Source organism: Gracilinanus agilis, chromosome 4, assembly GCF_016433145.1.
Source record: "Gracilinanus agilis isolate LMUSP501 chromosome 4, AgileGrace, whole genome shotgun sequence".
Taxonomy (NCBI): Eukaryota; Metazoa; Chordata; class Mammalia; order Didelphimorphia; family Didelphidae; genus Gracilinanus; species Gracilinanus agilis.
In genome coordinates, this window is record NC_058133.1 from 422618594 (window position 1) to 422645933 (window position 27340).

The following is a 27340-nucleotide window of genomic DNA, read 5'->3' on the forward strand; positions in this document are numbered from 1 at the left end:
TCTGGTTGTAATTCATTACAGTGGTATAGATATTATTTACATCTGTGATTGGGATAGATATTTGGTGAGAACAGAAGCAGTTGTATTCCAGGAGTCACAGATAGGAAGACCTGGGATAAAGTTCCAGCTCTGGCACACAGACCATAGAGCCTTTAATCTTTTAGTGCCTCAGGTCATTCGGTAAGATTAGATTAAATGACAGTTTTTATTTTAATAATATCATCCCTTCAGAGTTCCCTGTAACAAAGAAATCATAGGTCTATTCAGCTCCCCCTCAACTCCCTCCCTACATAAATCCAATGAAACAGAGAACTAGCAGCAGTCATGCCCTTTTCACTGATGCCAATGCATCATGTAGTAATATCCCAGTTCTGCAAAATGCCCATTTAACATAAATGAAACCACACAATTAAGAGAGCCAGTAATTTTTGTTTAGCAAGGTCTCTACTTGTATTAGCATCTCTTCTGCAGCAAAGTGCTTCTGTTTTCCCCATAGTTTTTTGTGGTATTGCAACTAAATGGAGGCAGCTGTATCAGGAAGTTCTGTTCTATTATGCCAAGTGGCAGTATGTTGAGGCTTTTGGCTTGTACTTACTGGTTAATGGAAGAAATGGTTTATCTCTTTGTTCATTTTCTGGTGGCATATTTAAAATGTAAATGCTTTTAGTATGTGGAAATTTAAATAATGCCACATCCACATGAGAAGTGATTTGCCAAAGTCTGGGTAGTGCCATGGAAAGAATGCTGAATTTGGAGTTAGAGGTCCTGAGTATTAATACTAGTACTGCCACTTAAAGCTTTGTGATATTAGACAAATTGCTTCTGAGCCTTCGTTTTTCTCATCCATAAACTAAGGGAATTGGATTAGATGACCTATTTTTATTTTGCCTTTCATGTTCTAAGTCTATGATTCTAGGAAATACTATTTTTGACTTATTTTCAGCTGCAGTGATTAAAGATTTCTTCTTTTTTTTCTTTACAGTGGAGGACTTATAATCCATCCTTTTCACAAGTGGAAATTTGGTTCCGATTTGTCTTTGTGGTATTTACCTTCATGGTCATTGTAAGTGCTATTTATCTGTCAGCCTATATTTTAAAATTTTTCTAATGAGGATAGAATTAGCATAATTGGTCCAGATTTCAAAAACATTGAATAGCTTAGAAAAGTGTAACTGAATTATTTAGAATCTTTTACCAAATAGTATTGTTTAATATGTTTTTGGATGTCTAGTAGCAAACTGCAATTCATTAAGGAAAAGAGCACCCTCACATAAGGTACCTATTAGTAAGAATTATAGTTTGATATGGCCATAGTTACTGTAAGATGCAATGTGCCATAATGGATAGAGAACTAGCCAGAAAGATCTTGTATCAAGCCCCACATCTGATACATACTGGCAGTGTGACTCCAGGCAATTAATCTTTCTGGGTATTCAGTCAATTCTTTAAGATTGTAAGTTTCAGAGAAGGAATTGACCTGCACTGGTCGAGAATTTCCTTATTCAGGAATTCTTTGAAATGATAAAATCACAGGTACAAACCTTATCTTCTAACTCTGTCACTTGTGGGAGGACAGGTTCTTAACCTGGGCTCTTGTGAACTTGTTTTTTAAGTATAATTTTTTTCAATAGCATAAGTTTCCTTTTTAATCCTATATATTTCATTTATGCCTTTAAAAACATTATTCTGAGAAAGGGTTCATAGTCTTCATCAAATTGTCAAAGGTCTGTAACACTTAAAAAATTTTTGGAAAGGTCTACATGAAATAATGAAGAGTGAAATGAATAGATCCAGGAGAACATTATATACAGCTACACAATTAATATTTGAAGAATGACTTGTGAATGTCCACCTCCAGAGGAAGAAATGATAAACAGAAACATGAAAGACATAATTTATAAATATATATGTATTTTTGTTGGGCAATGACTTGTAATGCAGGGAGGGAAAGGAGAAGTTGAAATAACTGGAAGTAAATTCTATTTTTAAAATATACTTTTAAAAAGGGAACCCATGACAAAAAAGGTTAAGAACACTATCCTCTAATTATAAAATATGAGATTTGGGGGGTGGGAGTGAGGATGGGAGGGTATAAGTTTGTTCTTATATTAAATAATGCATAATCTTACCTGTCACAAAAGGGAATGCAGTGTACTTAGAATGAGCTGTCTTCAAATCTGTATCCAACATGTCCTTGGCTTTCTTTGGCAAACTTGGTAAGAGTTCTCAAACCAAGAAACCCTTTCCTTCGCTTTCCGTGGCAAATAAGGCATTGAGTAGTGGTTTTAGAAATAGTGCATTGCAGATTTCTTTGCCAAATTTGTTTCCTTAGTTAGAAAATACATAGGAAACACAAGAAATGTTTCTAGGAAAAATGTTTGAACTTGGAAGTAAAAGGGGAACATAATGACCTATTCTTTGAAGAAATTAAACACACAACAAATGGAAAGGGGTATATTCCTTCTAGTAGAATGATATTCCCTGACACAGTAACATTGCAAGGGATTTTGATAGAGGACTTTTAGTCTTTATTTTGGATCATTCCCTAGATACATCCAGTAGTAATGAATGTGCCTACCCCAGGTGCCACTAAAGGGAGACTTGCTGTCTAGTAGACATGAAAAATTCTTAAATTACTTGAAGAGTGGGCAAAAGGGAATCTGAAGACCTGGGCTTCAAATCCTTTTCACTTCATTGCTCTGGTCTTATCCATGATGGGGTTTTGGAGAGAGGCAGTGTTGTAGAATGGTTAGAGTACTGGCCTAGGAGACAGGAATTCTTCTGTTCATATACTGCATGTAATACTTTTTAGTTGTGTGACTTCTGAATTAGTCACTTAAACTCTTGATCTCCGTTTCCTTAAAATTAAGTGGATTGTATTCAGTAGCCTCTGAGGTCCCTTTCATTTTTAAATATATGTTCCTGTGATTCTATGAGCTCTGAGTTTCCTTCTTATTCTAAATCTGTGGTCACAAGATCATAGACTAGAGTTGAAAAGAGTGAGTATATGCTAGGACTCTCATATTGGAGGGCCCATTATCTTAAAATTCCTTTGGTGGCAGTCGTTTGGGAGTTGAGGATATGTGCAAGAGAGAGGAAGCTTCTGATGAACTCCTCATTCCTGAGGGCTTGAGATAAGAGTAATTCTAGTGAAAGCAGCAATGCCCTGATGCTTCCCTTTACAGAAACAATCGCTTCAGCCATTCATACTTATGATTAAGCAGTAAACCAAGGCCTGTGCAGGTATGTTTGACCACATTAATAGAAACTGTGTCCATTATAACTGAAGGCATCATTCATCCTCCTGCACTATGGCCTGGTCAGACCACATGTGGAGTAATAGGTAGTACATTTTGAAGAGAACATTGTTCAACCAGAATCATAATGACTAGCTCATAAAGTACTTTTAAGATTTCAGAAGTGCCTTCAGCAGGTCTATGAGGCAGTTAGTACAACTAATATCAACTCCATTGTGTAGATGAAGAAATTGGGTGCTGAGAAAATAAGTGACTTTCCATGATCGTACTGTTAGTTATGGATGTTAGGCAGGCATCTGAGCCAGTTGCCCTGACTCTTAACTCTGTGGCTGAGCTGATGAGGATGATGAAAGGACTGGAAACCATATCACATATGAAGGGACTTCAGAAGCGGATAGAATGAATTAGGAATTATATTGTAGGAAATAAGAATATACTGAAAATTTTATTTTGTTTTGTTTTTGAATGATATGCCATCATTTCTTATTGGCCCATTGAAATTGGTGCCTAGTGGAAAAACTAGAGATCATTTTAAAAATCAGGATAAAACTTTTTATAGTTATAGTCTTTGGGTTTTTGGTTCCACAAAATATGGCATTTTTATGCTATATTTCTAAGACAGGATTTTTGAACTTTTTTTAGACTGTGAATTTCCTTACCTCTAATGCAACGAGAATGTACTAGATTTCTGATGTCCCTTCTAGTTCTAACATTGTATGTAGAAGTTTTGGGACTGTCAGTCTAGTCACAGGTATGTACTTCTATTTATGAAGCCCAGGCCAAAGAATACATTAGCCTTTGGTGTTTTTTGATGTAAGTCAAATTGGTTCTACAGTTATTTAACTATAATTAAAAATTTTGAACTCTAATAAATACAAAGGTCTCTTCTTTAATCAAAAGCTACTCTTTAAAAGTGACAATCATATTTTTATGTGTTAACTTAAAATTGCATTTTAAACACTTAGAAATTAATTTTATACAATAGCCACCTTATGTAGTATAGTGGGGTGGTCATTTGGAGCCCTCGCTCCCAGTATCAAGTTGTGCTTCTGACTTCCTGTGGTACTTTAGGTAATTTGTTATTCTTTCTGGGGTTGTTTCTTCAGCTCTCAAATGAAGATGCTGCATTAGATCATTTGTGAGATCTCTTCCAGCTCAAACATAGGACAATGGTAGAAAGAGTACTACTAGTTTTGGAATTAGAGGTTTGCATCTGTGAGACCTTGAGCAAACCACTTAAACTAACCCCCTTGGCCTTTAGTTTCCTTTTTTAAAAAGAGATGATTGGACTAGATGAGCTGTGAGTCCCCCTTTAGTGCTAAATCTGTGATTCAAGTGATTCTAGATATAATTCAAGAAAGGCAAAGTGTTTGGGGACTATCAGACCTACCTAGCCATAGACAAAAAAAATATGCTTTGGTTAATGCTGTCCAAAAGTACATGACCTTTTTTGGGGGAGACTACTTTATTATATTGTTAACTATTATTGAGCTTGAAACTCACCAAAACTTTTTGGTCTTCTTCATTTTAATTTCTCCCTAGTTATATCTTCCCCATCTTATATTCACAATTTTATCTTTTTGAACATATATGTAGGACTTTTTATTTATTCTCATTGAATTTCATTGAATTAGTCAAGCAAGCAATAAACATTTATTAAGTGCATACCAAGCACTAGGTAGGTGTCTGGAGCACAGACAAAAGTGAATGTGTGGGGGCAGCTGGGTAGCTCAGTGGAGTGAGAGTCAGGCCTAGAGACAGGAGGTCCTAGGTTCAAACCCGGCCTCAGCCACTTCCCAGCTGTGTGACCCTGGGCAAGTCACTTGACCCCCATTGCCCACCCTTACCAATCTTCCACCTATGAGACAATACACTGAAGTACAAGGGTTTAAAAAAAAAAGTAAATGTGGATTTTAAAATTAATATTCAGTATCTCCAAAGTATAATATTTATAGAGATTTATTCATATTTAACTAGAGAGCTAGAGAACACAGAGAACATTCGCCACTCACTTCACATAGAAGAGAGAGCTAGGACAACAAAGATCAGTCACCACTCAATTCATGTGGAAGAGAGAGCTAGAGGGGCATTACCCAAAACTTATATACAATCACACAAAAGACACATATAAACAGAAAGGAAAAGGAATTGTGGATAATACAGAAAGGAAGTTTGAGTAATATAGTTTTAGGGATTCAAGATTTTCCAACTGTACATAAAACAGCCTCTATTTTCTAAGAATATAATCTAACCAGGGGAGGTAGCACTTAAACATTTAGGTATATATAAAATAGAAACAAGGTAATTTGAATGGGAAGGCACCAGTCGCTTTCAGAATTTGTTGACAGTGACTGCCTAACCATAACCTTCAATTCCTTTAGGATTCCTAGGATGTAGCTTATTCAGGCCTAGTGATTTGAAACTTATTGTGGGCAGTGAGGTGCTCCCTTTCCATCTCCCCTCTTTCTTTGGATTTTAGTTTCCTTTAAAAAATTTTTTATTCCATTCTTCCCAGTGTAAAGATTATTTTACTTAGTAAAGAAAACAGTAACAAAGTAAGAATTGAATTAATTCAGTTTTCATTCCATTATCACTGTCCTCCTTACTTTAATCTGTGGGCTTATCACATTCTTTGATCTAATTCTTGTCTCTAACTTGGCTTAAAAATTCACTTTTAAAGGGGAAAAAAAATGTAAATTGCCACAAGGTAAACAAAAGATCTCAGTTAGTGCTTATTTGCCAAACTGAGAAAAAGGGCTGTTAAGGGCATCACTGGGATGCCGTTTTAAAACTTTTTTTTGTATATATCTCATAAAGAAGAAAAATAGGTGATTATGAGGAATATCATCTCATAAAGCAGAAAAAAAGCCTTGGAGAGTAAAGCCGGTTTAAAGAAAGCTTGGCAAGATTATCCCAAGGGAACTCAAGGATGAAAATGGAAGGATTTTAGATAGAAAGAAAAGAATTGCGAAAGTCATTATAATAAAACTATTTTCTCCCATCAAAGACCATAGAACCACCACGCTTGGATACTAATATTGTAGCCCTGCATATACTTTATAAAAAAGATGAAACTGACACTGTAGAGAATGAAGATGAGAGAAGCCACTAAACTGGACCAAAAAGACGTAGACCCATAGAATTGCTTGTCAGCTCCTGGAGGCAGAAGGAAGAGGGGAGGGAGAGAAAATGAATCATGTAACAATGGAAAAATATTCAAAAAACATTTTTAATAAAATTAAAAAAACAAAGAAAAACATAAAACAAATAAACATAGAGAAAATCCAGGCTGGAGGCAACATAGTTGCAAGAACATAACAAACCTTATTAATACAGGAAGAAAAAAGCGGTGACTGAAGAAGAGCAGAACTATCAACTGCTACACCTGCTTTTCTACCTGTACAAAATCCATGAGAGTCATCTACACACAAATCAAATGCATCTTCAATGAGGACATTTATATGGAATAACCAAGGTTTCATGAGGAGTATTCAACAATAGACCACATAGTTACCATTTTGTAATTAACTAAAAGATGGAAAGGACATAAGATCCCGGTGTACTTGTTATTTGTTTTGATTAAAAAACATTTGATTTGGGGAAACAAAATGACACTTTATAAGCTCTTTAACAACAAGGTGTATTGCCATACATAAATACATATCATACATATCAGTCGAGATTTTTTGGAAGATATAACAACAGAAAGATCCCTATCTAACATCACTCGGATGATAAATATCAGATGAGCAGGTAGATGTATGCTTACCAAAAATATTCACCATCATGATGGAGAGACCCAATGCAGAGTTCAAGTAGAAGAGAGATTTCTCATGGATGGTGAAGTCCTTCAGTTGCACTTAGTTGTGAATGACATTTTTCTGGGCCTTGATGCAATTAGTGTATTGCAGAGCCTTCTGGAAGAGTTCTGCAGTCAAACTTAGCTATACTATAAGCTCCTTGAGAAAAAGTATTTCACTTTGAAGTATTTCACTTTTGTCTTTGTATCAAAGAAGTTTGACTTGTCCAACCATTCAGGAAAGACCAAATGGATGAAGAATGTTGTCTGTGTTTTTCAATATTTATTTGGAGGGCACATTGTGGCTTGCCTATCAGTAGACATGTATGGGACACATGGAGTTGCATGCAGAGTTGAAGAAGGGGAGGAGAATAGACTGCAATGCCCTGAGGGAACTGCAGAATTTCCTTACTAATTCCAAGCTTGCTGTAAAAGCAAAGGCCACTTTTAAAAATTCCAATATTTTCTTGGTATTATTCCAGAGCAGCTAGACATGGAATACAATTATCCTTGAAGAATTAAAAATGAACATTACATAAAGGGCAATGGACAGGTGCATGGTGTATGTGTGAGTAGCTCCGAAGTACTCAATGAGGAACTCTGGAGAACAATACTAAAAGATATTTTTAGAAGTTATTGTAGGATAGAAAGATCATATGGCAGTAAGGAAAGGTAGCAGGTAGAAACCAGAATGCTGCAAAATACTCTCACAATATCAAGAGAAAGTGAGAAAAGGCTTTCTCATTGTGGCAGATTTTTGAGTGACTGGTAAATTGGACTTCAGGTTACATCATAGAAGAGAGCTTCTGAATGAGTGAAATTATAGATCCACTTAAGTAGTATTGATTGCCTCCCCCAAGCCCTTCCAAACCTTAGTGCTTTTGTCACTCTCTTTTCAAAATCACTCTTTCACTGGGGCCAATCTTGAATGCCTTATCCTAGCATCTATAATCTATACCTGATTTAAAAAATTCATTTATTGATATTGACTCACATATTTTTTAAAGTTAGATTTCACATTTTTCTAGATTAGAATTATTTGTGTTTCTGACTAAAGAATTTCATTCTTGAGAGCTTCCTATACTCTTGGGTCAACTTCCCTGGAGAATTTTAAGTCGTGGGATTCTTTCTATCCTTTCTCTGAATGTTTTAAAATCGCTTAACAAAATAATGGTTATGTATTAGATTATGTCTAGCTTTCTTGTCCTTCTCTATCACAAACCTTAAGATGATATAGTTACTCTCTTCCAAGATTCCTACCATTTCTACTTCAATATGTAGTTTCTACTTATTGGTCACATCAAGTCTGTTTTCTCAGATTGTTTTTTTAAAATTCACTCCATTAAAAAATTCTCAAACCCCTCCTTTTCAACAAATGAGCTGCTTTTATAATAGCTTAGTTATCTTATTTACAAAGCCAGAAGATCAACCATTTTTATTGGGCCTGTTGGCAATGTGAGGAGTAGATGATGTAGGTTAAGGTAAGTAGGAGCAGTTAATTTATAAGGCACTATTTTTTTTAATAGGCAATGGGGATCAAGTGACTTGCCCAGGGTCACACAGCTGGGAAGTGTCTGAGGTCAGATTTGAACCTAATCTAGGCCTGGCTCTCAATCCACTGAGCTACCCAGCTGCCTGCAAGGCACTATTTTTTAAAATTAGTGCATCAAGGAAACTTCTGCCAAGTACTTTGAGCATTTGGAGATGTTTTTAAAGATTGCATTTTGAAAATCCCAAAGGCAGGTTCCAAGTCTTCATCTTAACCTTGCTTGCAGGAACCCTGATGATTCTTCATAAGAGCTGCTTGAGGAGCCCTGCAAATGGCTCTCTTGAGAAGCAAGGTGTCTCAGTTAACTGAGCAAACATGTAATATTGGCCCTGCCAATTTAGCATCTGGGCTTTTCAACAATTAGCTGGCTCTTCCTCCTTACTTTGCCTATTCTATCTCTGAGTTGGGAATAATGATATCTGCCTGTCTCAGGAAGTGGCGAGGGGGGGGGGGATTATTTTGTTCCAAGTGATTTATGTTCACTGTATTTCAGGTTCTGTCTCTGTCCTTAAGATAATTATGATAACCTGTCATGTTAGGGGGTCTCATGAGCAATCATTTCACCATCATTAGTTGATTACTCCAGGGGATGACAGTGCTTCATTCATCCCAGGACCAAACTCAGTGAGGTCTTGTCCTGACACTCAAACCATCTATTGATTCAGGAGACTAGAGCAATAATAGGGGATTGAGCTTCTCAGAAAAGAATGACAGCTATAATAAGCACCATAACTGATAAGATGTGAGCAGAGATGTGTTGTTTTTCAGCAGTTAACCTGAGCTCTTGGTCTGGTTTGCAGTGCCTATTTGCACATTCCCTCCGGAAATTTTCCATGAGAGACTGGGGAATTGAACAAAAATGGATGTCTATATTGTTGCCCCTGCTGCTTCTCTATAATGGTGGGTACCTTTTTTTCTCCCCATTTCTATAACTCACTTCAACAAATCTCACAAAATCTAGCTTCCTAAAATATAGCATTAGAAGAACCCTTAGAGGTCATTTAATCTTATACCTTTTAGTGCCTACTCTTGGGCCCAAAAATAAGATGTTCATCATATGGTTACCCATCCTGAATCCCTGATGTGTTACCTCTTGGTGGTTCATGTTTAGCCCAACATGTAGCTGGTAGTTATTATCCTTAACAAATGAATGACATTTTTGGTTGTTAAAATTTGGAAGAGCTACAGACACAGCAGTTCTAGGAATTTTTGCTGAAGGTAGCCAAATGCTACTGTCTGCTCTTCGTTACCTGCTCCAAAATTTGTATGCTCCTGGTGCTGACAGCATTCTGGATTCTCATGCCTGCAGTGAGGATCCAATGGTGATAGCATACGGCACTCAGTAATTATTGCTAGAACAATCTGTTAATTTGTTGTCAGGTTTTTTAAAACCAGAGCCCTTGGATCACAGCTTTTTGGGGGGTGGGGGGGATGGGGGTAGGGTATGAATTTCCCATACCCATCTGTTTTCTTCTTAATGATCAGAGAAAGAGGTTCTGAGCTTTGAGTCATATTGCCTTGGGCAAATTGCTTCCCCATGCCTCAGTTTCATCATCTGTAAAACAAGGATAATCATTATTTTGACTGCTTTATATATGAATTATTATGGAGAGAGTGCTTTGTAATGCACATTATAAATGTGAGTTGTTACTGCCTCTTTTGAAATTATGTATTTTAATATTGTCTTCCAGATCCATTCTTCCCCCTCTCCTTCCTGGTGAATAGTTGGTTTCCTGGTATGCTGGATGACCTCTTCCAGTCTGTGTTCCTTTGTGCATTGTTACTCTTCTGGCTTTGTGTATATCATGGGATCCGGGTGCAGGTGAGCAGACAAAAGTCAGTTATCTTGCAAGAAGCTGAAAAAAGTTAGCTGTTCATTCCTTTCCTATTGCTAAGGGTGGTAACATTGCAAGATTGACCTTTTTTTTTTTCCTTTTTTCTGGGCTATCATGACTTTTCAAGGACAAATAGTTTTCAGTACTATGCTTAACACACTGTAAAAATTAGATGAATTTTTTACAAATCCTTACCCTTCCATCTTAGAATCAGTACTGCATATTGGTTCTAAGGCAGAAGAGTGGTAAAGGCTAGTCAATGGGGGTTAAGTGACTTGCCCAGGATCACACAGCTAGGAAGTATATGAGACCAGATTTGAAACCAGGACCTCTCATCTCTAGGCCTGGCTCTGAATCCTCTGAGCCACCTAGTTGCCCCCAAAACTAGATAAATGTTCTATATCATTATCATCTAAAATTTAGTCTTGCAGTGTTTTATTGCATTAACTTAAAGTCAAGTGTTTATTAGAGTTAATATTAATAAGAGTTTCTCTCTTTTCTTTTTGTCTCAATAGGGAGAAAGAAAATGTTTAACTTTCTATTTTCCTAAATTCTTTATTGTTGGACTACTGTGGTTGGCTTCTGTAACATTAGGAATATGGCAAACGTGAGTAATTTCATTATGTTCTAAATGCAGTATCCAAATGCCCTTGAGAAAAGGAAGGCAGCTCTCATAGAGATCTCTGGTCTCTGCATATGTTGTTGGGTTCCTAAAAGCAACCTGCTTGAGGTGAGGAGAGCATTTTGTACCTTTATTTAGAACTAAAGGGATACTAAGGTGGTGAGAGCCAGAGACAGAAAAGACTAGCTTCATTTTGGGTCTCTCCAATGTACAGGCATAATTTTTTTGTTTGTTTTTTTTAGAAAAAATGTTTAACTGATCCCATGACAGTTACTTATATATCTGACATTTTCTTGATTGTTGTTTCGTTAGCTCTTCTTCCAGTCAGATTACTGTAAATGTTTCTTTGTTAGTCGCTATGTCCTGTTATGATTAAAAATGATGAGGGCCGAGATCAAAAGGAAGAATAGTGTTTTAATGAAAGCCATGCTGATAGAGATAAACTGACCACGTGCCTGTAAGAAACCTATTCCAACCTCACCTCAGCCATTTACCTTTTCTCTCTCCGCAAGCTCAGGTAGCTAAAGAGGAAGTCCCAAGTCACTTCCCCCTCTTTTAAAACAGTCCCTTGCCTTGAATACGTCATCCAAAACAGGAAACCCATTGGACCCCGGGAAATGTAGTTTTAAGGACCCCCACAGGTCCACAGAAGTTTGTCAAACACTATATTGAGGTTCAATCCTTCCAAATAGAACCCCAGGTGATTTTAACTAACACAGTCCTTAAACAGCACAAACATGGAATTCCTTTTTGAAACTTGGACATTAGAAGTACTCAGAGTAATTGTTAGGTTGTAGAGCATGCTTTGGAGACACTAGTTGTTAAATCATATTTTAGTCTCATCTGACTTTCTATGACTCCATTTGGAGTTTTCTTAGCAGAAACTGGAGTGGTTTGCCATTTCCTTCTCTAGCTCTTTTTACAGATAAGGAAACTTAGAGAAACAGGGTTAAATGACTTACTTAGGGTCACAGAACTAATAAGTGCCTGAGGCCAGATTTGAACTCTGAAAGTTGAATCTTCCTGACTCCAGGCTTGGCACTCTATCCACTGTGCCACCTAGCTGCCCTTGACCAGTTGTATATCCAATTTAATTGGCCAATGTTATATCTAATTTAATGTCATAGCAAGTCATGGCACAAAATTCTAAGTTCATTTTCTATGTTTAGTTCTTATTTGTCTTTAAGATCATTATTGTTAACCAATTATTCTAGATCTTTACTGTATTTTGTCATTTTTCTTTATGGTCTTTTATTCTTCATTCCTGCTCTTTAGTTGGATATGTCTCTTGGGAAAAGAAGATAACCAATATTGTCAAAAGGTGTAGAATTCTATAGAAGAATTTGTCAAATATAGGACTTGCAGATGAAACAACTTTTAAATAAGAAACTTTAATAAGAGAAAAAGCTACATTTCTCACTGAAAACCATATTCTATCTTTGATTACAAGATTTCCATTTAATATTTGTCTGTGTAAACTTAAACTGAGTTAGTAAAATTGCTTTTTTTCCCTCAACATAAGACAAACTGGAAAATTTGGGATTAGATTTTAAAAGTTTTAAATTTGTTAGTAGTGTTTTTAAATCAGCTAATTATTAAAAATTAATAATCAAGGGCAAAACTACATATTAATCTCTGACCTTTGATTTATTTGTTTTTTAGGGTAAATGAATTACATGACCCAATGTACCAGTATAGAGTTGATACAGGCAATTTTCAGGTAAGTATAGTTTGTGATATCAGGATTTATAGTATTTAGAATTATATTCTTTTAAATCAATCTTTTGGTATGGGGTCATTTAATATCTAGAGGGGTTAAGGAAAGTTTGGGAATGAAAACTTCCTGGAAAAAAAGTGCAAGAAATCATCCTTTACCTGGACTTTTGATTTCCCAGAATTCTTGATAGGTCATTCCTGATCTGCCAGGAAAGAGAAGAAAATTGTTTGTATTCTGACCTGGTCTTAGCCAGCATAAAGCCAGTATTGTTTATTGTTCACTAAATCAGTCGTTTAGTTGGGTAGAGAAGTGAGTATCTCTTCTGATTTGGTGCTTCTTCCTTCATGTTGTCCATTGCCAGCCAGATTTCTGACACTTATTTCTTTCCTTCGAGCCCATAAACAGAACTAGTTGGCCCCCAGGGTGACCCTGACTCTCCCAATCCAATCAATTTTCCATTCTACTGCCAGTGAGTGTCTTAAAGCACAGCTCAGACCCTGTCACTCTCTTCCTGCCCTTCCCCAGGAAGCTCAAGTGGCTCCCCGTTAACCCCAGGAACAAGCAGAAGCCCTGCCCCCCAGCTCCTTCCCCATTTCCCTAGTAGACCCTTCACTCCCCTTTATATGCTCCAGTCCAGTCCCCCTTGGCCTATTGGCAGTTTCTTGCACAAACACCTCTACCTCTTTCCGTCCCCAGTTTCTGTAATGCTTTTCTTCTGCCACTTCTCCTACAGCTTCCCTGAGTTACTTCACGCCTCTGCCAAAATCCCACCTTCTCTTGCAGGTCTTGCCAGAATCCCCCTGCTGCTCACCCCTTCCCCAAGCTCCGTACATGCCTCATATTACATAGTTATATCATTTCCCTTTGTATTCCTGGTACATAGTAAGCACTTAATTGGTGCTTATTGACTGCTTGACCTTCACTATAATGACAAGCTTCAGGCCAGAGAAGAAATCAGTTAGGAGGCATAGCTAGTGCATGGGCCCCTTCAGAAAGTTCCTGATAGGCCCACAGGTTAGGCCCACTCTAGTAAGGTGAAATTTAATAGGAATGAGTATAAAAAAGAATTCCTAAATACAACATGGAAACATGAAATCAGTTCATCTGAAAAAGAGGTTTTAGTGAACTATAAGCTCAGTAGAAGGCAATTTAGCCAAAAACTAATGTGCTCTTAGTACGCATTAAGAAAAGCAGAGTGTTTCTGTGCTGGGAGAGAAGCAGAGGTCCTGGTCATAGCACTTCTAGATTTGAACTCAGGGCTTCTTGATCTCAGGCCTTAGCACCTTATCTGTGGTTTAACCCAAAGACTAGACGTCACAGGGGTTATGCAATAGATGTGTTCAGGTATTTGGGCGGCTATCAAGTGGAAGAGGGGTCTTGGACTCCGAAGGCTCGATGAAAGAACAACAAGCGAAAGGGAGTGTGTCCATCCTCCCTCAAGGTCTCCAAGCAGAGGCGGACTCATTGCTTGTCCAGAGGGCTATCTAAGGGGCTCGATGGGCTCCTAGCTCTCTTCTCCGAGTCTTTGGAGACTTCCCCATCCAAAGATGAATTTATTTGAGGAATTGGTTGGGCCTTGCTGTACCTGGAACTTAGCCAGGAGTAGGTAGATGAGGTCTTTGGGTTACTGGAGCTCCTACTTCTGAAGAAAGAATTTTGTTTTGTTTTGTTTTGTTTTTTTAGACTTCTCTTCAGTTGTGAAATAGAATGCTAGACTTAGGGGTCGAGAGACTTGAATTCAGAGCTGGGCTAGATGAGGCTGTATGATCACGGGCAAGACATTTAACCTCTCTGATGCTCACTTTTTAAATCTGCAAAATGGGAATAATAACACCACCTTTCTCAAGGAGGTGGTGGGGAAGAAAGCATTTTGTAACCTCTCGACTGTTCATCCGTGCTCCTCCTTTCCTGTCACAGGCTGCAATGGAAAAGCCAGCCAGCAGGGGGTCCTGCTGAAGGAAGTTCTGGCTTCCGAAGCCTTTGGCAAGGCTTTTCTCATATTATTGATGTCGCAGCTCCATCTGTGGCAGTGGCCTGTTCAAAGTGGAAGGGCCCTAGAGGGGAAGGAAGAGAAGCCTTTATTAAGCACTTGCTGTGTGCCAGGCGCAGAGCACTTTACACACATCCTCACAGCTCTGGGAAGCGCATTCTTGTTATCCCCCTTTCACAGATGAGGAAAACGGAGCAGGTACCTCACCCAGAGAAGAAGCCTTCAAGCTCCTTAGAGATCAGCGTATTGGATGGATGAGGAATTGGAGGTCCGAGAAGAGAAATGATTTGTACAGGGTCACACCATCCAAACCATTGTTGCCTCTTCCTTGGCAGCTCAGAGCTGTAGGAGATAGCTGCCTGGGTCTGGAGTCAGGAAAGCCCGACTTAAAATGCAGCCTCAGATGCAGTGACCCTGGCCAAGTCACTTCACACCTACCTCCCAGGGTTATGGTGACGATCCGAAGTCGGTGCAGGCACAAGACAGATGTGTACCCACGCCTGCCCTCTCTTCTTGTCCTCGCTCTCTCCTCTGGGCCAGTGTCGTTTCTGATCTTAATCCCCTGGAAGAGGAGGCCTGATGAAGTCTCTCCTCCATCCCCCAGGGCCAGCCTGCCCACACAGCCTCCCCTTCGCCCCCTGAGACTTCCCTAGCCACTCCTTCCTTTCCTATAGACCAGGGGTCGGCAACCTTTTTGGCCGTGAGAGCCATAAACGCCACATTTTTTAAAATGTAATTTCCTGAGAGCCGTACAGTGCTCACAGAGCAGCTCCTGTAACAGAGCCTGAAAAAAAAATTGACTTTATGGCTCTTGCAGAAAGTACTAACTATCCCCATTTTACAAATGAGGAAATCAAGGCTTCGAGACATGGGATGGGACCTGCCCCCAGCCCAAATTTCATAAGTAAAGGCGTTAGGATTTCAGTGAAAACGTTTTCTAACACCAAGCGCAGCACTGCTTCTTCTCTGCCCCGTGTAAGCATCCAGCTCCCAGTTTCTGGCTTCTGAGGGGAGGCAAGAGGGTAGATCTTTTGTCTTGTCAATGGTTCCATGTCCATTGGGCAGCACAGAGCCTGCCCAGTGCAGTGTCCTGCCAGGCTGTGGCCTGACCTAGCCTGTGAGCATTCTGCTAAGAGAGCACCCCAGTGCAGCACATGAACATGGGCCTCCCTATTCCATCCTGTCCTGTGTGTGTAATGAGGACGGTTTTTTTAGTTTATTTAAGTAATTAATTTAGAGTATTTTCCCATGGTTACATGATTCATGTTCTTTCCTTCCCTTCCTCCCATCCCCCTCCCATAACCAAAGAACAGTTCCGCTGGGTTTTACATGAGTCACTGATCAAGACCTAGTTCCATATTAGTATTTGCATTATGGTGATTGCTTAGAGTCTACATCCCCAATCATATCCCCATAGACCTATGTGATCAATCTTTTTTTTTTTCTGTGTTTCTGCTCCCACAGTTCTTCCTCTGGATGTGGACAGTGTTCTTTCTCATAAGTCCCCCAGAATTGTCCTGAGTCATTGCATTGCTTCCAGTACAGAAGTCCATTACATTCAATTTTACCACAGTGTATCAGTCTCTGTATACAATGTTCTTCTGGCTCTGCTCCTTTCACTCTGCATCAGTTCCTGGAGGTCTCTCCAGTTCACATGGAACTCCTCCAGTTCATTATTCCTTTGAGCACAGTAGCGTTCTGTCACCCACAGATACCACAATTTATTCAGCCATTCCCCAATAGAAGGGCATCTCCTTGTTTTCCAATTTTTTGTCACCACAGAGAGTGCAGCTATAAATATTTTTATACAAGTCTTTTTCCTTATGATCTTTTTTGGGGCATAAACCCAGCAGTGGTAGGGCTGGATTAAAGGGCAGGCAGTCTTTTAAAGCCCTTTGGGCATAGTTCCAAATTGCCTTCCAGAATGGTTGGATCAATTCACAACTCCATCAGCAATGCATTAGTGTCCTAATTTTGACACATCCCCTCCAACATTTATTACTTTCCTTTGTTCTCATGTTAGCCAATCTGCTAGGTGTGAGGTGACAGAGTAGTTTTGATTTGCATTTCTCTAATTATAAGAGATTTAGAACACTTTTTCATGTGCTTTTATCATAGTGTTGATTTCCTTATTTGAAAATTGCCTGTTTATGTCCCTTGCCCATTTATCAGTTGGGGAATGGCTTGATTTTTTTGTACAATTGATTTAGCTCCTTATAAACTTGAGTAATTAGACCTTTGTCAGAGGTTTTTGATATAAAGGTTTTTTTTCCCAATTTGTTGCTTCCCTTCTAATTTTGGTTGCTTTGATTTGTTTGTACAAAAACTTTTTAATTTAATGTAATCAAAAGTATTCATTTTACATTTTGTGATATTCTCTATCTCTTGCTTGGTCTTTAAATCTTTCGTATAGAATACTATTCTATGTTCACCTAATTTACTTACACTTTCCTTCTTTATATTTGTTGTTCATCCATTCTGAATTTATCTTGGTATAGGGTGTGAGGTGTTGATCTAATCCTAATCTCTCCCATACTGTTTTTCCAATTTTCCCAACAGTTTTTGTCAAATAGTGGGGTTTTGTCCCAAAAGCTGGGATCTTTGGGTTTATCATACACTGTCTTGCTGAGGTCATTTACTCCAAGTCTATTCCACTGATCCTCCCTTCTGTCTCTTAACCAGTACCATATTGTTTTGATGATGGCTGCTCTATAGTACAGTTTAAGATCTGGTACTGCAAGGCCACCTTCCCTCACATTTTTTTTTCATTATTTCCCTTGATATTCTTGATCTTTTGTTCTTCCAAATGAACTTAGTTATAGTTTTTTCTAATTCAGTAAAAAAGTTTCTTGGTAGTTTGATAGGTATGGCACTGAATAAGTAAATTAATTTGGGTAGAATGGTCATTTTTATTATGTTAGCTCATCCTACCAATGAGCAATTAATGTTTTTCCAGTTATTTAGATCTAGTTTTAATTGCGTGGAAAGTGTTTTGTAGTTGTGTTCATATAGTTCCTGTGTTTGTCTTGGAAAATAGATTCCTAAATATTTTATATTATCTAGGGTGATTTTAAATGGAATTTCTCTTTCTAACTCTTGCTGCTGAGATGTGTTGGAAATATATAGAAATGCTAATGATTTATATGGGTTTATTTTGTGTCCTGCAACTTTACTAAAGTTGTTGATTATTTCCACTAGCTTTTTAGTTGATTCTCTAGGATTCTTTAAGTCCAGACCTGATATCATATCATCTGCAAAGAGTGATAGCTTGGTCTTCTCATTGCCTATTTTAATGTCTTCAATTTCTTTTTCTTCTCTGATTGCTACTACTAGTGTTCCTAGAACAATGTTAAATAATAGAAGTGACAATGGGCATCCTTGTTTCACTCCTGATTTTATTGGGAAAGCTTTTAATTTATCCCCATTGCAGTTGATACTTGCTGATGGTTTTAAATATATATATATTGTTTATTATTTTTAGGAAAGGTCCTTCTATTCCTGTACTTTCTAGTGTTTTCAATAGGAATGAGTATTGTATTTTGTCAAAGGCTTTTTTTGCATCTGTCGAGATAATTATGTGATTTCTGTTGGTTTGGTTGTTGATATGGTCAATTATGTGAATGATTTTCCTAATATTGAACCATCCTTGCATTCCTGGTATAAATCCCACCTGATCATAATGAATAACCCTTGTGATCACTTGCTGGAGTCTTTTTGCTAGTGTTCTGTTTAAAATTTTTGCATTTATGTTCATTAGGGAGATTGGTCTGTAGTTTTCTTTCTCTGTTTTTGGTCTGCCTGGCTTTGGAATCAGTACCATATTTGTATCATAAAAGGAATTTGTTAGAACTCCTTTGCTTATTTTGTCAAATAGTTTGTATAGTATTGGGGTTAGTTGTTCTTTAAATGTTTGATAGAATTCACTTGTGAATCCATCTGGCCCTGGCAATTTTTTCTTAGGGAATTCTTTGATGGCTCATTCAATTTCTTTTTCCGATATGGGATTATTTAAATATTAAATATTTAAGCTTGTTTTCTCTCCCAGGAGGGAGGGAGGCATGTGAGCAGTGCCTGCATGGAGCCCTGAGGTGCAGGTGTTAGGGAGGGTGCTTAGGAGACAAGGGAGAAAACTTGGCCACTTAGGCTTGGGAGTTTGAGGCCTTCTTCTTCCCTATGCCCACTCTGCCTTTTACTCTTTCCCAATGCTGCTTTTCTTGTCATGTGAGAAGTCCTTTATTTCTGTGGGCAAACCAGGCAGTCAGGGTGTCCCCTTCACACCCAAACCATGGAGCCTCTGGTAGTTCACAAGATTCTCCGGTTCTGGCATTTCTTCATCCAGTCATCTTTGGGTCCAGATGACTTTGGCTTTGATAATCTGAGGTGATTATTTCTTCTCCCTAGGAAATATCTCCCTCTTCTTCCACCGCTGTGATGGACATCTCATAGCACATCTTCTCATTTCAGAAGGAAGCATGACATCATTTGCCAAAGGCCAGACAGAAAACTCTGGCCGCACCCCCATAGAGGGTCATTTTTTTTGTTTACTCTTAGGCATTCTAACACCATTTTTATTGTAATAAACAGGAAGTCATGAGGTATGGGTTCTATTCCTGGATGTCCAGCACCTCAAACAGTCATTTACAGACTCTGACCAAAAACTAATTGGAAATTAAATATGATTCTCTAAAATAATTTAGTGAAAGAACAAATCATAGAAACAATTAATAATTTCATTGAAGACAATGATAATGATGAGACTTCTTACCCAAACCTATGGGATGCAGCCAAAGTAATTGTAAGGGGAAAATTTATATCACTGAGTGCATATATATATTAACAAATTAGGGAGGGCAGAGATTAATGAATTAGGCTTGCAACTTAAAAAAACTAGCAAAATGAACAAATTAAAAATCCCCAGATAAACTAAATTATAGAAATACTAAAAATCAAGGGAGAAATTAATAAAATCAAAAGTAAAAGAACTATTGAATTAATAAGACTAGAAGCTGATATTTTGAAAAAAAAAAGGTAAAATAGACAAAGTACTGGTAAATCTAATAAAAAAAAGAAAGAAAATCAAATTAACAGTATCAAAGATGAAAAGGGAGGCCTCACCTCTAATGAAGAGGAAATTAAGGGAATCATTAAAAACTATTTTGCCCAGATATATGGCAAAAAATATAGCAATCTTAGGGTGACATCGATGAATTTTTACAAAAATATAAATTGCCTAGATTAACAGCAGAAGAGATAGAATACTTAATCCAATATCAGAAAAAGAAATTGAACAAACCATCAAAGAACTCCCTAAGAAAAAATCACCAGGGCCTGATGGATTCACAAGTGAATTCTATCAGACATTCAAAGAACAACTAATCCCAGTACTATACAAATTATTTGATATAATAAGCAAAGAAAGAGTCCTACAAAATTCCTTTTAGGACACAAATATGGTACTGATTCCAAAGCCAGGTAGATCAAAAACGGAGAAAGAAAACTACAGACCAATCTCCCTAATGAACATGGATGCAAAAATCTTAAATAGAATATTAGCAAAAAAGACTCCAGCAAGTGATCAAGAGAGTTATCCATCATGATCAGGTGGGATTTATACCAGGAATGCAAGGATGGCTTAACATTAGGAAAACCATCCACATAAGTGACTATATCAACAAGCTAACAAACAAAAATCACATGATTATCTCAACAGATACAGTTTCTGTGCATTGTAAAATAAAGCCCCACTTTTGAGGATCATAAGATTGGGTCATTGTGTGAGCCTATCCTGAGAAACCAGGATGGCCTTCCTGTGGCTAGGGGCAGTCTCGGGAAAATTGCCCCAACCTGATGCTTCTCTCTTGTTTGCTTCCAGGGCATGAAGGTTTTTTTCCTCATAGTGGCTGGCATGTATATTTTATACCTTCTGTTCTTGATTGTAAGGGCCTGCTCAGAGCTTCGCCATATGCCTTATGTGGGTAAGTGACGCTTTTCCTAAGTTCCCAAGATTGGTTCCCCACTAAAATGGGTGGCCACCCAGATGGAGGAATTTCATGGGGTCAGGGTGAGGGGTCTTAACCTTCCTAGGAGGACAACCTGTGGGCTGTGAATCCTCAGCATTCTAGACGGTGCCCACCTAGGAAGCACAGGGGGAGTCCAGAGGAAGCCTTAAAAGGTCCCCAACAGGCATTTTGGGGCTGATGCTTTTTAAAACAATCATTGCAGCCCTCTTAAAACAGCTCCAGGTCTGCTGATACTGGAGTATAGTGCTGAGAAAATGTGGAGCCGTTTCTGACTTTCTCTTGCTCTCAACCAGCCATGTAAATCTTTGCTAAATCAAAAACCATGGTCTCACCTAAGAAGGCTCTTTTCAGACGTAGCTGGTGTTTTAACCTTTGTAAACCTTAATGTGCAATGTAAATTATGAGCTCTTATTCTCAAGAAACCTCTTTTCTGGACTTGAAATGTGTAGGGGCTTATTTGAAGCCCAAACAGGAGGGTCTATCTTGAAAAAGATTCCTGGAATGGGGGAGTGTTTACTGCTATTATTGCCTTAAATTGTCATTTTTTATTTATTGTTTCCAGATCTCAGGTTAAAATTCTTGACTGCATTGACTTTCGTAGTACTTGTCATTAGGTAAGGAAACCTTTTATCCAGAAATAAAAAAATTTTGTTTTTTTTTTCCTTTTTCTTTTCTCCTTTTGAATAATAAGTTTCAACATAAAAGTCCCAGCTCAGTATTTGCTAAATAGTATCTTACCCTGATTCCATCTGCTGGATGCAATGTCAGAGAATGATTTTCATAGACAACTTCTAACTTCATGCCAGGTGGGAGGAATGCCAAGGGCCAAGCAAGTGGGTGGTAGAGAGTGGAATCCGTCACCTTCTGCCATCCATCTGGCAACGCCAAATACATTTAACTACCTGTTGTCTTAAACGCTTGTGGGATGGGGTGTTCTCATTCATTAAATACAACAGGGCCTCTGTATCCATGGAGGATATATTCCAAGACCTACCGCAGATGGCTGAAACCACGGATATAAATAATACAGCTGACCCTAGGGAGATGTGTTCTCTCTCCACCCCTGCCCCTCAGCTTGGTGCCCTACAGGCTCCCAATTCCCCTTCCTCAAAAAAAAAAAAAAAAAACAACTTTTAAAAAAGCAAAAAAAAAAAACAAAACAGAAGAGACTTGCAAGAGAGGCCCCCACCAGAGGCAGACCACTGTCCTAGCAGACCTCCTGCAGTGCTTTGCAGTTCACTCAGGATCACTCACTGAAAGTGAGGATATCAGAACCACAGATTTCAAGAGTTTCTTACTCTCCATACCATAAAGAGCTGTGATTTTTCAGAAAATTAGATCCCAGTAAGATGCCTCGAATGCTCCTGGCTCTTCCAGGGCTTTATAGTATTTTTTTTCTTTTATGTATCCAACATTTACCAAAGGGCTTGGTATGTAATAAGTACTTAATAATTGCTTTTTCATCCATCCATCAATCCATTCATTTATTCATCTTGAACATTAGTTATTACTCTATGGCACATTTTGGGGAGTAAGGTAGAATTGAGCAGGGCAGAACTGTGATTTCATCAGCATAGAAATCTCTCAATAAGGAATTTCCCTCCATCATTGCAGATGAACATTGCTCTGCAATTTATCCTTTTAGAGAGTGGCCTTGGGTACTGAGAATTCAAGTGACTTGCCCAGGTCACACAGCCAGCATGTATCTGAGGCAGGCCTTATGCCCAACCCTGTTTCACTACGTCTATCATGCTGTCTTTCTAATATAGAATAGTTTGGATGCTAAAGGACCCTGGCCCTAAAAATTACTTTGAAAAGTAAATTCCAGATATTGACTTGTTTTCTTGCCATTGGTTTCTTTCTCATCAAAGTAGACTAGAGGAAAGTAGAGTATGGTTGTCTGGTGCTTAGGATTTAAAGTAAGCAGATAATCACTTTGGATTTCCTTGACCTCTAATGGTAAAAGTCATTGCCTATAAAGACTTCCATATGGGAAAATGGGGTCTGGTGTTTAGTGTACCCCTCTACATAGAGTATGCTGTAGAGAGTAGTTTTGACTAATCTGATATGGCAATAGACTACTTGGGGATTGAAATATGTTTATAGAAATTATAAATGCTGTTCTGGGATGCTCCTCGAAGAAGGATTAAGGAAATTTTGGAATAAAATAAAGGAGAGTAGTACTGCTTTTTTTAATCCTAAAAATTTTCCCAGATGGTATTTTCAATACATAATAACCTATGTTAATAACCTATATTCGTCACAGTTTTTGCAAAGTACCTCTTTGCTCAGGGGTGAGGTTGAAGCTAGATATCTATAAATTCATTTTCAAAGAGGAGATAAATGAAACCATGGGAGTGAATAAAATTATCTAAGAAAAGAGTATAGAGGAAAATGAGAAGAGAGCCAAGAAAGATTCCTAGAAAAAATATGCAAAAGGTAGGGTGGTCAATGGTATATGGCAGTGAAGTAAAACTGAATAAGTACCATAGAATTTTTTAGTTAAGAGACCACTAATGACATTTGGAAAGGTCATTTCAGTAGAGTGGAATCAAAGGCCAGATTCTTTTTTTTAACCCTTACCTTCCATCTTAGAATCAATAATGTATATTGACTCTGTTAATTGGAATTTGGGAGATGCCATTTATAAGAATATATATATTTTCTATGGACACGTGGGGACCTTAAAACTACATTTCCCGTGGTCCAACAGGCTTCCTGTTTTGGATTACGTATTCAAGATGAGGGACAGCTTTAAATAGGAGGAAGTGACTTTGAACTGGCCTCTTTAGCTACCTGAGCGCGTGAAGGTACAAAAGGTAAAAATGGCTAAGGCAGGAGTTTGAATACTTACAGGCGCGTGGTCTAATGATTTTATCTCTATCAGCATGGCTTTAATTAAAATACTAATTTCTATATTTATGGCAGCCTTTATTATTTTTTATCATAACAACTCTAAGGCAGACAAGTGGTAAGAGCTAGGCATTGGGGGTTAAGTGACTTGCCCAGGATCACACAGCTAGGAGATGTCTGAGGCCAGATTTGAGCCCAGGACCTCCCATCTTGGGGCCTGGCTTTCAATCCACTGAACCACCTAGCTGCCCCCAGAAGCCAGATTTCAAGATGTTGAAGAATGAGAGGGTGGTGAGGAAATAAAATAGAGAAAAGGGGTACATAGATGACTTTTTTTTAAAGGCTATTTGGCAGTAATGGGGAAATGAGATATTAGAAGATAGCTTGAAGGGAGTAGCAATGCGGTCAAGGAAAGGTTATTTATATTAAATCTGAGAGTGCTCGTAGGGAGTAGGAAAGGAGCCAGTAGAAAAAGAAATTGGAAAGATATAAAAGAGTGAATAAATGAGTGTCTTGAAAGTTGAGTGGATAGAATCATGGGCATAAGTGAGAGATTTGTGTTTGGCAATGAAGAGATCCACCTCTTCTTCCAGTGGAGGTTATAAAGGAGAAAGGCCTGGTCAAGACAAAATTTTTGCAATGTATTCCTGGAAGATTAATACTATTGACCTCCATTCAAATAAAGTAGGAATCCAGGTCATCTTCTGAGAGAAGCAAGTAATATATACATGCCAGAGCTGAGAGTTGGGGGTGAGGAGGGCATAACTCTTTGCCTTCCCCCCTTCATAGATGAAATTTTTCTCTACCCTTTTACATGGTTATTATGTACATATATGTGTGTGTATTATATATACATATATACACATTTTTTATATATAAAATCATGCCCTTCTCACAGTCCTTCCCCTCAAAGTTTGTATCATTACCTGCTTCTCTTAGATGACCTTGATTCCTACTATATTTCTCTCTGTCTGTATATCTATAATCATGTTTAAAAGGGAAAAGAAAAAATTTCCATTTTAAAATATATTGATCAAAATATCAACTAAAATTACAGATATAAAAACATATGATTCCAATTTTTTGCATATTTACTTGTGGTTTTTCTTCTTCACTTGCAGCATTGTCATACTTTATCTGAGGTTTGGATCGCAAGTGTTACAGGATAATTTTGTAGCTGAAATGTCAAATCACTACCAGAACTATATCCTTTTCATTTTAGTTCTCAAATGTTTAGGACTGTTGTAATGCTGCTTACATTTCTGAAAATAAGGGGGGGAGATGTTAAGTAAAATCAGTTCTGTATTATCTGAGCTAATGGTGGGGTACATGAATAGTATTGCTACCAATTAATTTGAATCTTTTTTCTGATCCCTTTGTTGGATGGCATCTCTAGGTGTTCCATATTCTTTTCCTTCATTATTCAGATGGAGGAATTTTTACAGTTGTGACCATCATTAGCAGTGTAACTCTGGCCTGTACAGTGAAACAGTGTTGGGGGTAGGGACCAAACTTATGATTTCATTGGCTTAGACAACTCCTAACTGGCAAGAGAACTTATACCAGTTAGTACCTTCCCTGCAACTTAGAGTCTTGGAAAGTTGTCCAGAATATTGAAAGGTTCAGTGACTTACCCAAAGTCTTACAGTAAGTGAATAATCACATGAAACCAATACCCCAAAACAAAAACACAAATAAACAAGTGAAAAATTGTAAAAGAAAAGAAATTTAAAGCTGTCTGAGAAGTTGATAATATATTCCAATATAACCTGTTTGTCTCTCACATAGTAATGTTTCTGATAGGTTGTATCTTTATTATTTATTTTCACAGGAAACTATTCAGGGGCTATTTGAGGTTATTGATCTAAGGGCTTATTTCCTAGAGTTCCTTATTGCATGTAAAGGAATGAATAAAGTAGGATGTCCCTGAGTTCGCCCTTTGCCATGTGTGACTTTGACATATCAGTGCCCTGTTGTTCGGTTAAGGGTGGAGATTAGCACTGCATTGTGTTCTCTTATTGTGAGGAGGTTTCCATGCATATTAAGAGATTATGGTAAGCTCTTATTTGGCATGACCATCAGTGGTTGCAATGCTTTGACCACGTCCTTAAAAGATGAATTATTTAATCACCAGATCAGTGAATGGATTTTTAAGTTGATGGCACTGGTTAATGCTGAGTGAGTACTAAGAGTACTCAGAGGAAGCATCAGAGCATGGAATAAGAAAGATCTTATGGGAAGACTGGAGCACCCCTTGAATTGTGTACTACTAACCTTGACTGATCTCACCAGCTGAATTCTTATCTTTCTATGGCCTGCTGAACTTTTATCTGTACACCTTAGCTTTTGTGTATTCACCATCTAAGAATGCACTCTATGGTAAGTCAGCTCAGTTCCTAGATTCTTGGCCACCTGGCTGCCCAGGAATTGGCATCAGCTGAGGTTGTCACACATTTGTTAAGGACCTAGATATTTCATAGGCCAGTTAATGAGAAACTTTCTGGCTAAATGGAAATTTTTGTTAATTTTTTCCAGAGTCACAATTGAAAGATAATCCTGCCTTTTCCATGCTTAATGACTCTGATGATGATGTGATTTATGGGTAAGTTATTTTTCTCTAGTGAAATAACAGCAGAGGGCATTACAATCCTGAATTAGAAATTTTTGCCTCTCCATTGTTTTTCAATGACTCTCAAAACATTCTCAAGCCAGCAAGGCATTTGTGTAATGCAATTCCACTGCTCTTCAACATTTTCCATTTTTTAGGTTTAAAAGTGGCTATTTTTTCAAGAAACAAGGTGGGCATTCTGTTTTTATTCCCTGGGCACTGGTACAAGCTCAGATGGTTGGCCGCTCTAAGGAGCCTTTATCTCAAGAATATGTGGTGTTGGGACAGGATGGGGGGGATGGAAAACGGTCTCTCTTGAAATGCATACTACATAGAATAATGAATCATTTTGGAAGATAACTAAGTACATACTTGTTGTTAGGAAGACATTGTTTTCAAAGATCTCTTCATTAACAGGAGTGATTATGAAGAAATGCCCCTGCAAAATGGCCAGGCTATTAGAGCCAAGTACAAAGAAGAGTCCGATAGCGATTGATGGAGATCCTGCCGTGACCAGCTTGGCTGAGGATAGAGAAGGTCTTGGACAATTTTCTTCAGTGCCCCAACTCTCCAGCCTTCCCTAGCCATCTGCTTAAAGCTGAACATTTCCTTACAAGAAAGGCAGTTTTCCCTTTTCCTCTTTGTGTTTACTGATTTTTAAAAGACCAACCAAGGACCAAAGGAAAAATGAAAATGTTGGGCAAAGGTATTACCAGGGTAGGGAGATGTGAGGGGAGAGAGGCAAATGGTGAAGATTCACAATCCAGTGCCTCTTAGAATAATTTTCAGGGTAACAGATTTTATGTTAGAGCATCATTTCATTAGGGCTAAAGTGATTGTTCTTGAACTAAAGGTTTCCAAGTCCTATAGTTTCCCAGAGTTCCTGATGCCCTTGTCACCCTCCTTTTTCGCCTAAAGAACTGTACCCTAGTCTTTGGTAACGTTCTCATTAAGTGACATAAAAGCACTAATGAGCCACTAAGTGGCAAGTGGAGAGTACTGGACTTGGAATCAGGACAACCTGATTTGGGTCTTGCTTCAGGCACTTACTGACTCTGTGACTCATGAGTTAGTCATGTACCCTCTTGCA

At 38.1% G+C, this 27340-nt stretch overlaps 1 protein-coding gene across 3 annotated transcripts in view; it reads left to right on the forward strand.

The window, feature by feature from the left end:
- The window catches only part of TMEM181 (transmembrane protein 181), a 128696-nt gene extending 101881 nt beyond the window's left edge, over window positions 1–26815 (forward strand). For all 3 annotated transcript variants that reach the window (XM_044671784.1, XM_044671785.1, XM_044671786.1), the window contains 11 exons: window positions 983–1063; window positions 9406–9505; window positions 10297–10427; window positions 10956–11047; window positions 12725–12782; window positions 20642–20744; window positions 21352–21403; window positions 24764–24846; window positions 25932–26021; window positions 26178–26244; window positions 26668–26815. In XM_044671784.1, the coding sequence (XP_044527719.1) occupies window positions 983–1063; window positions 9406–9505; window positions 10297–10427; window positions 10956–11047; window positions 12725–12782; window positions 20642–20744; window positions 21352–21403; window positions 24764–24846; window positions 25932–26021; window positions 26178–26244; window positions 26668–26746 (936 nt within the window). In that variant the 3' untranslated portion in view covers window positions 26747–26815. The remainder of the gene's footprint in view (window positions 1–982; window positions 1064–9405; window positions 9506–10296; window positions 10428–10955; window positions 11048–12724; window positions 12783–20641; window positions 20745–21351; window positions 21404–24763; window positions 24847–25931; window positions 26022–26177; window positions 26245–26667) is intronic.
- Window positions 26816–27340: the final 525 nt, after the last annotated feature.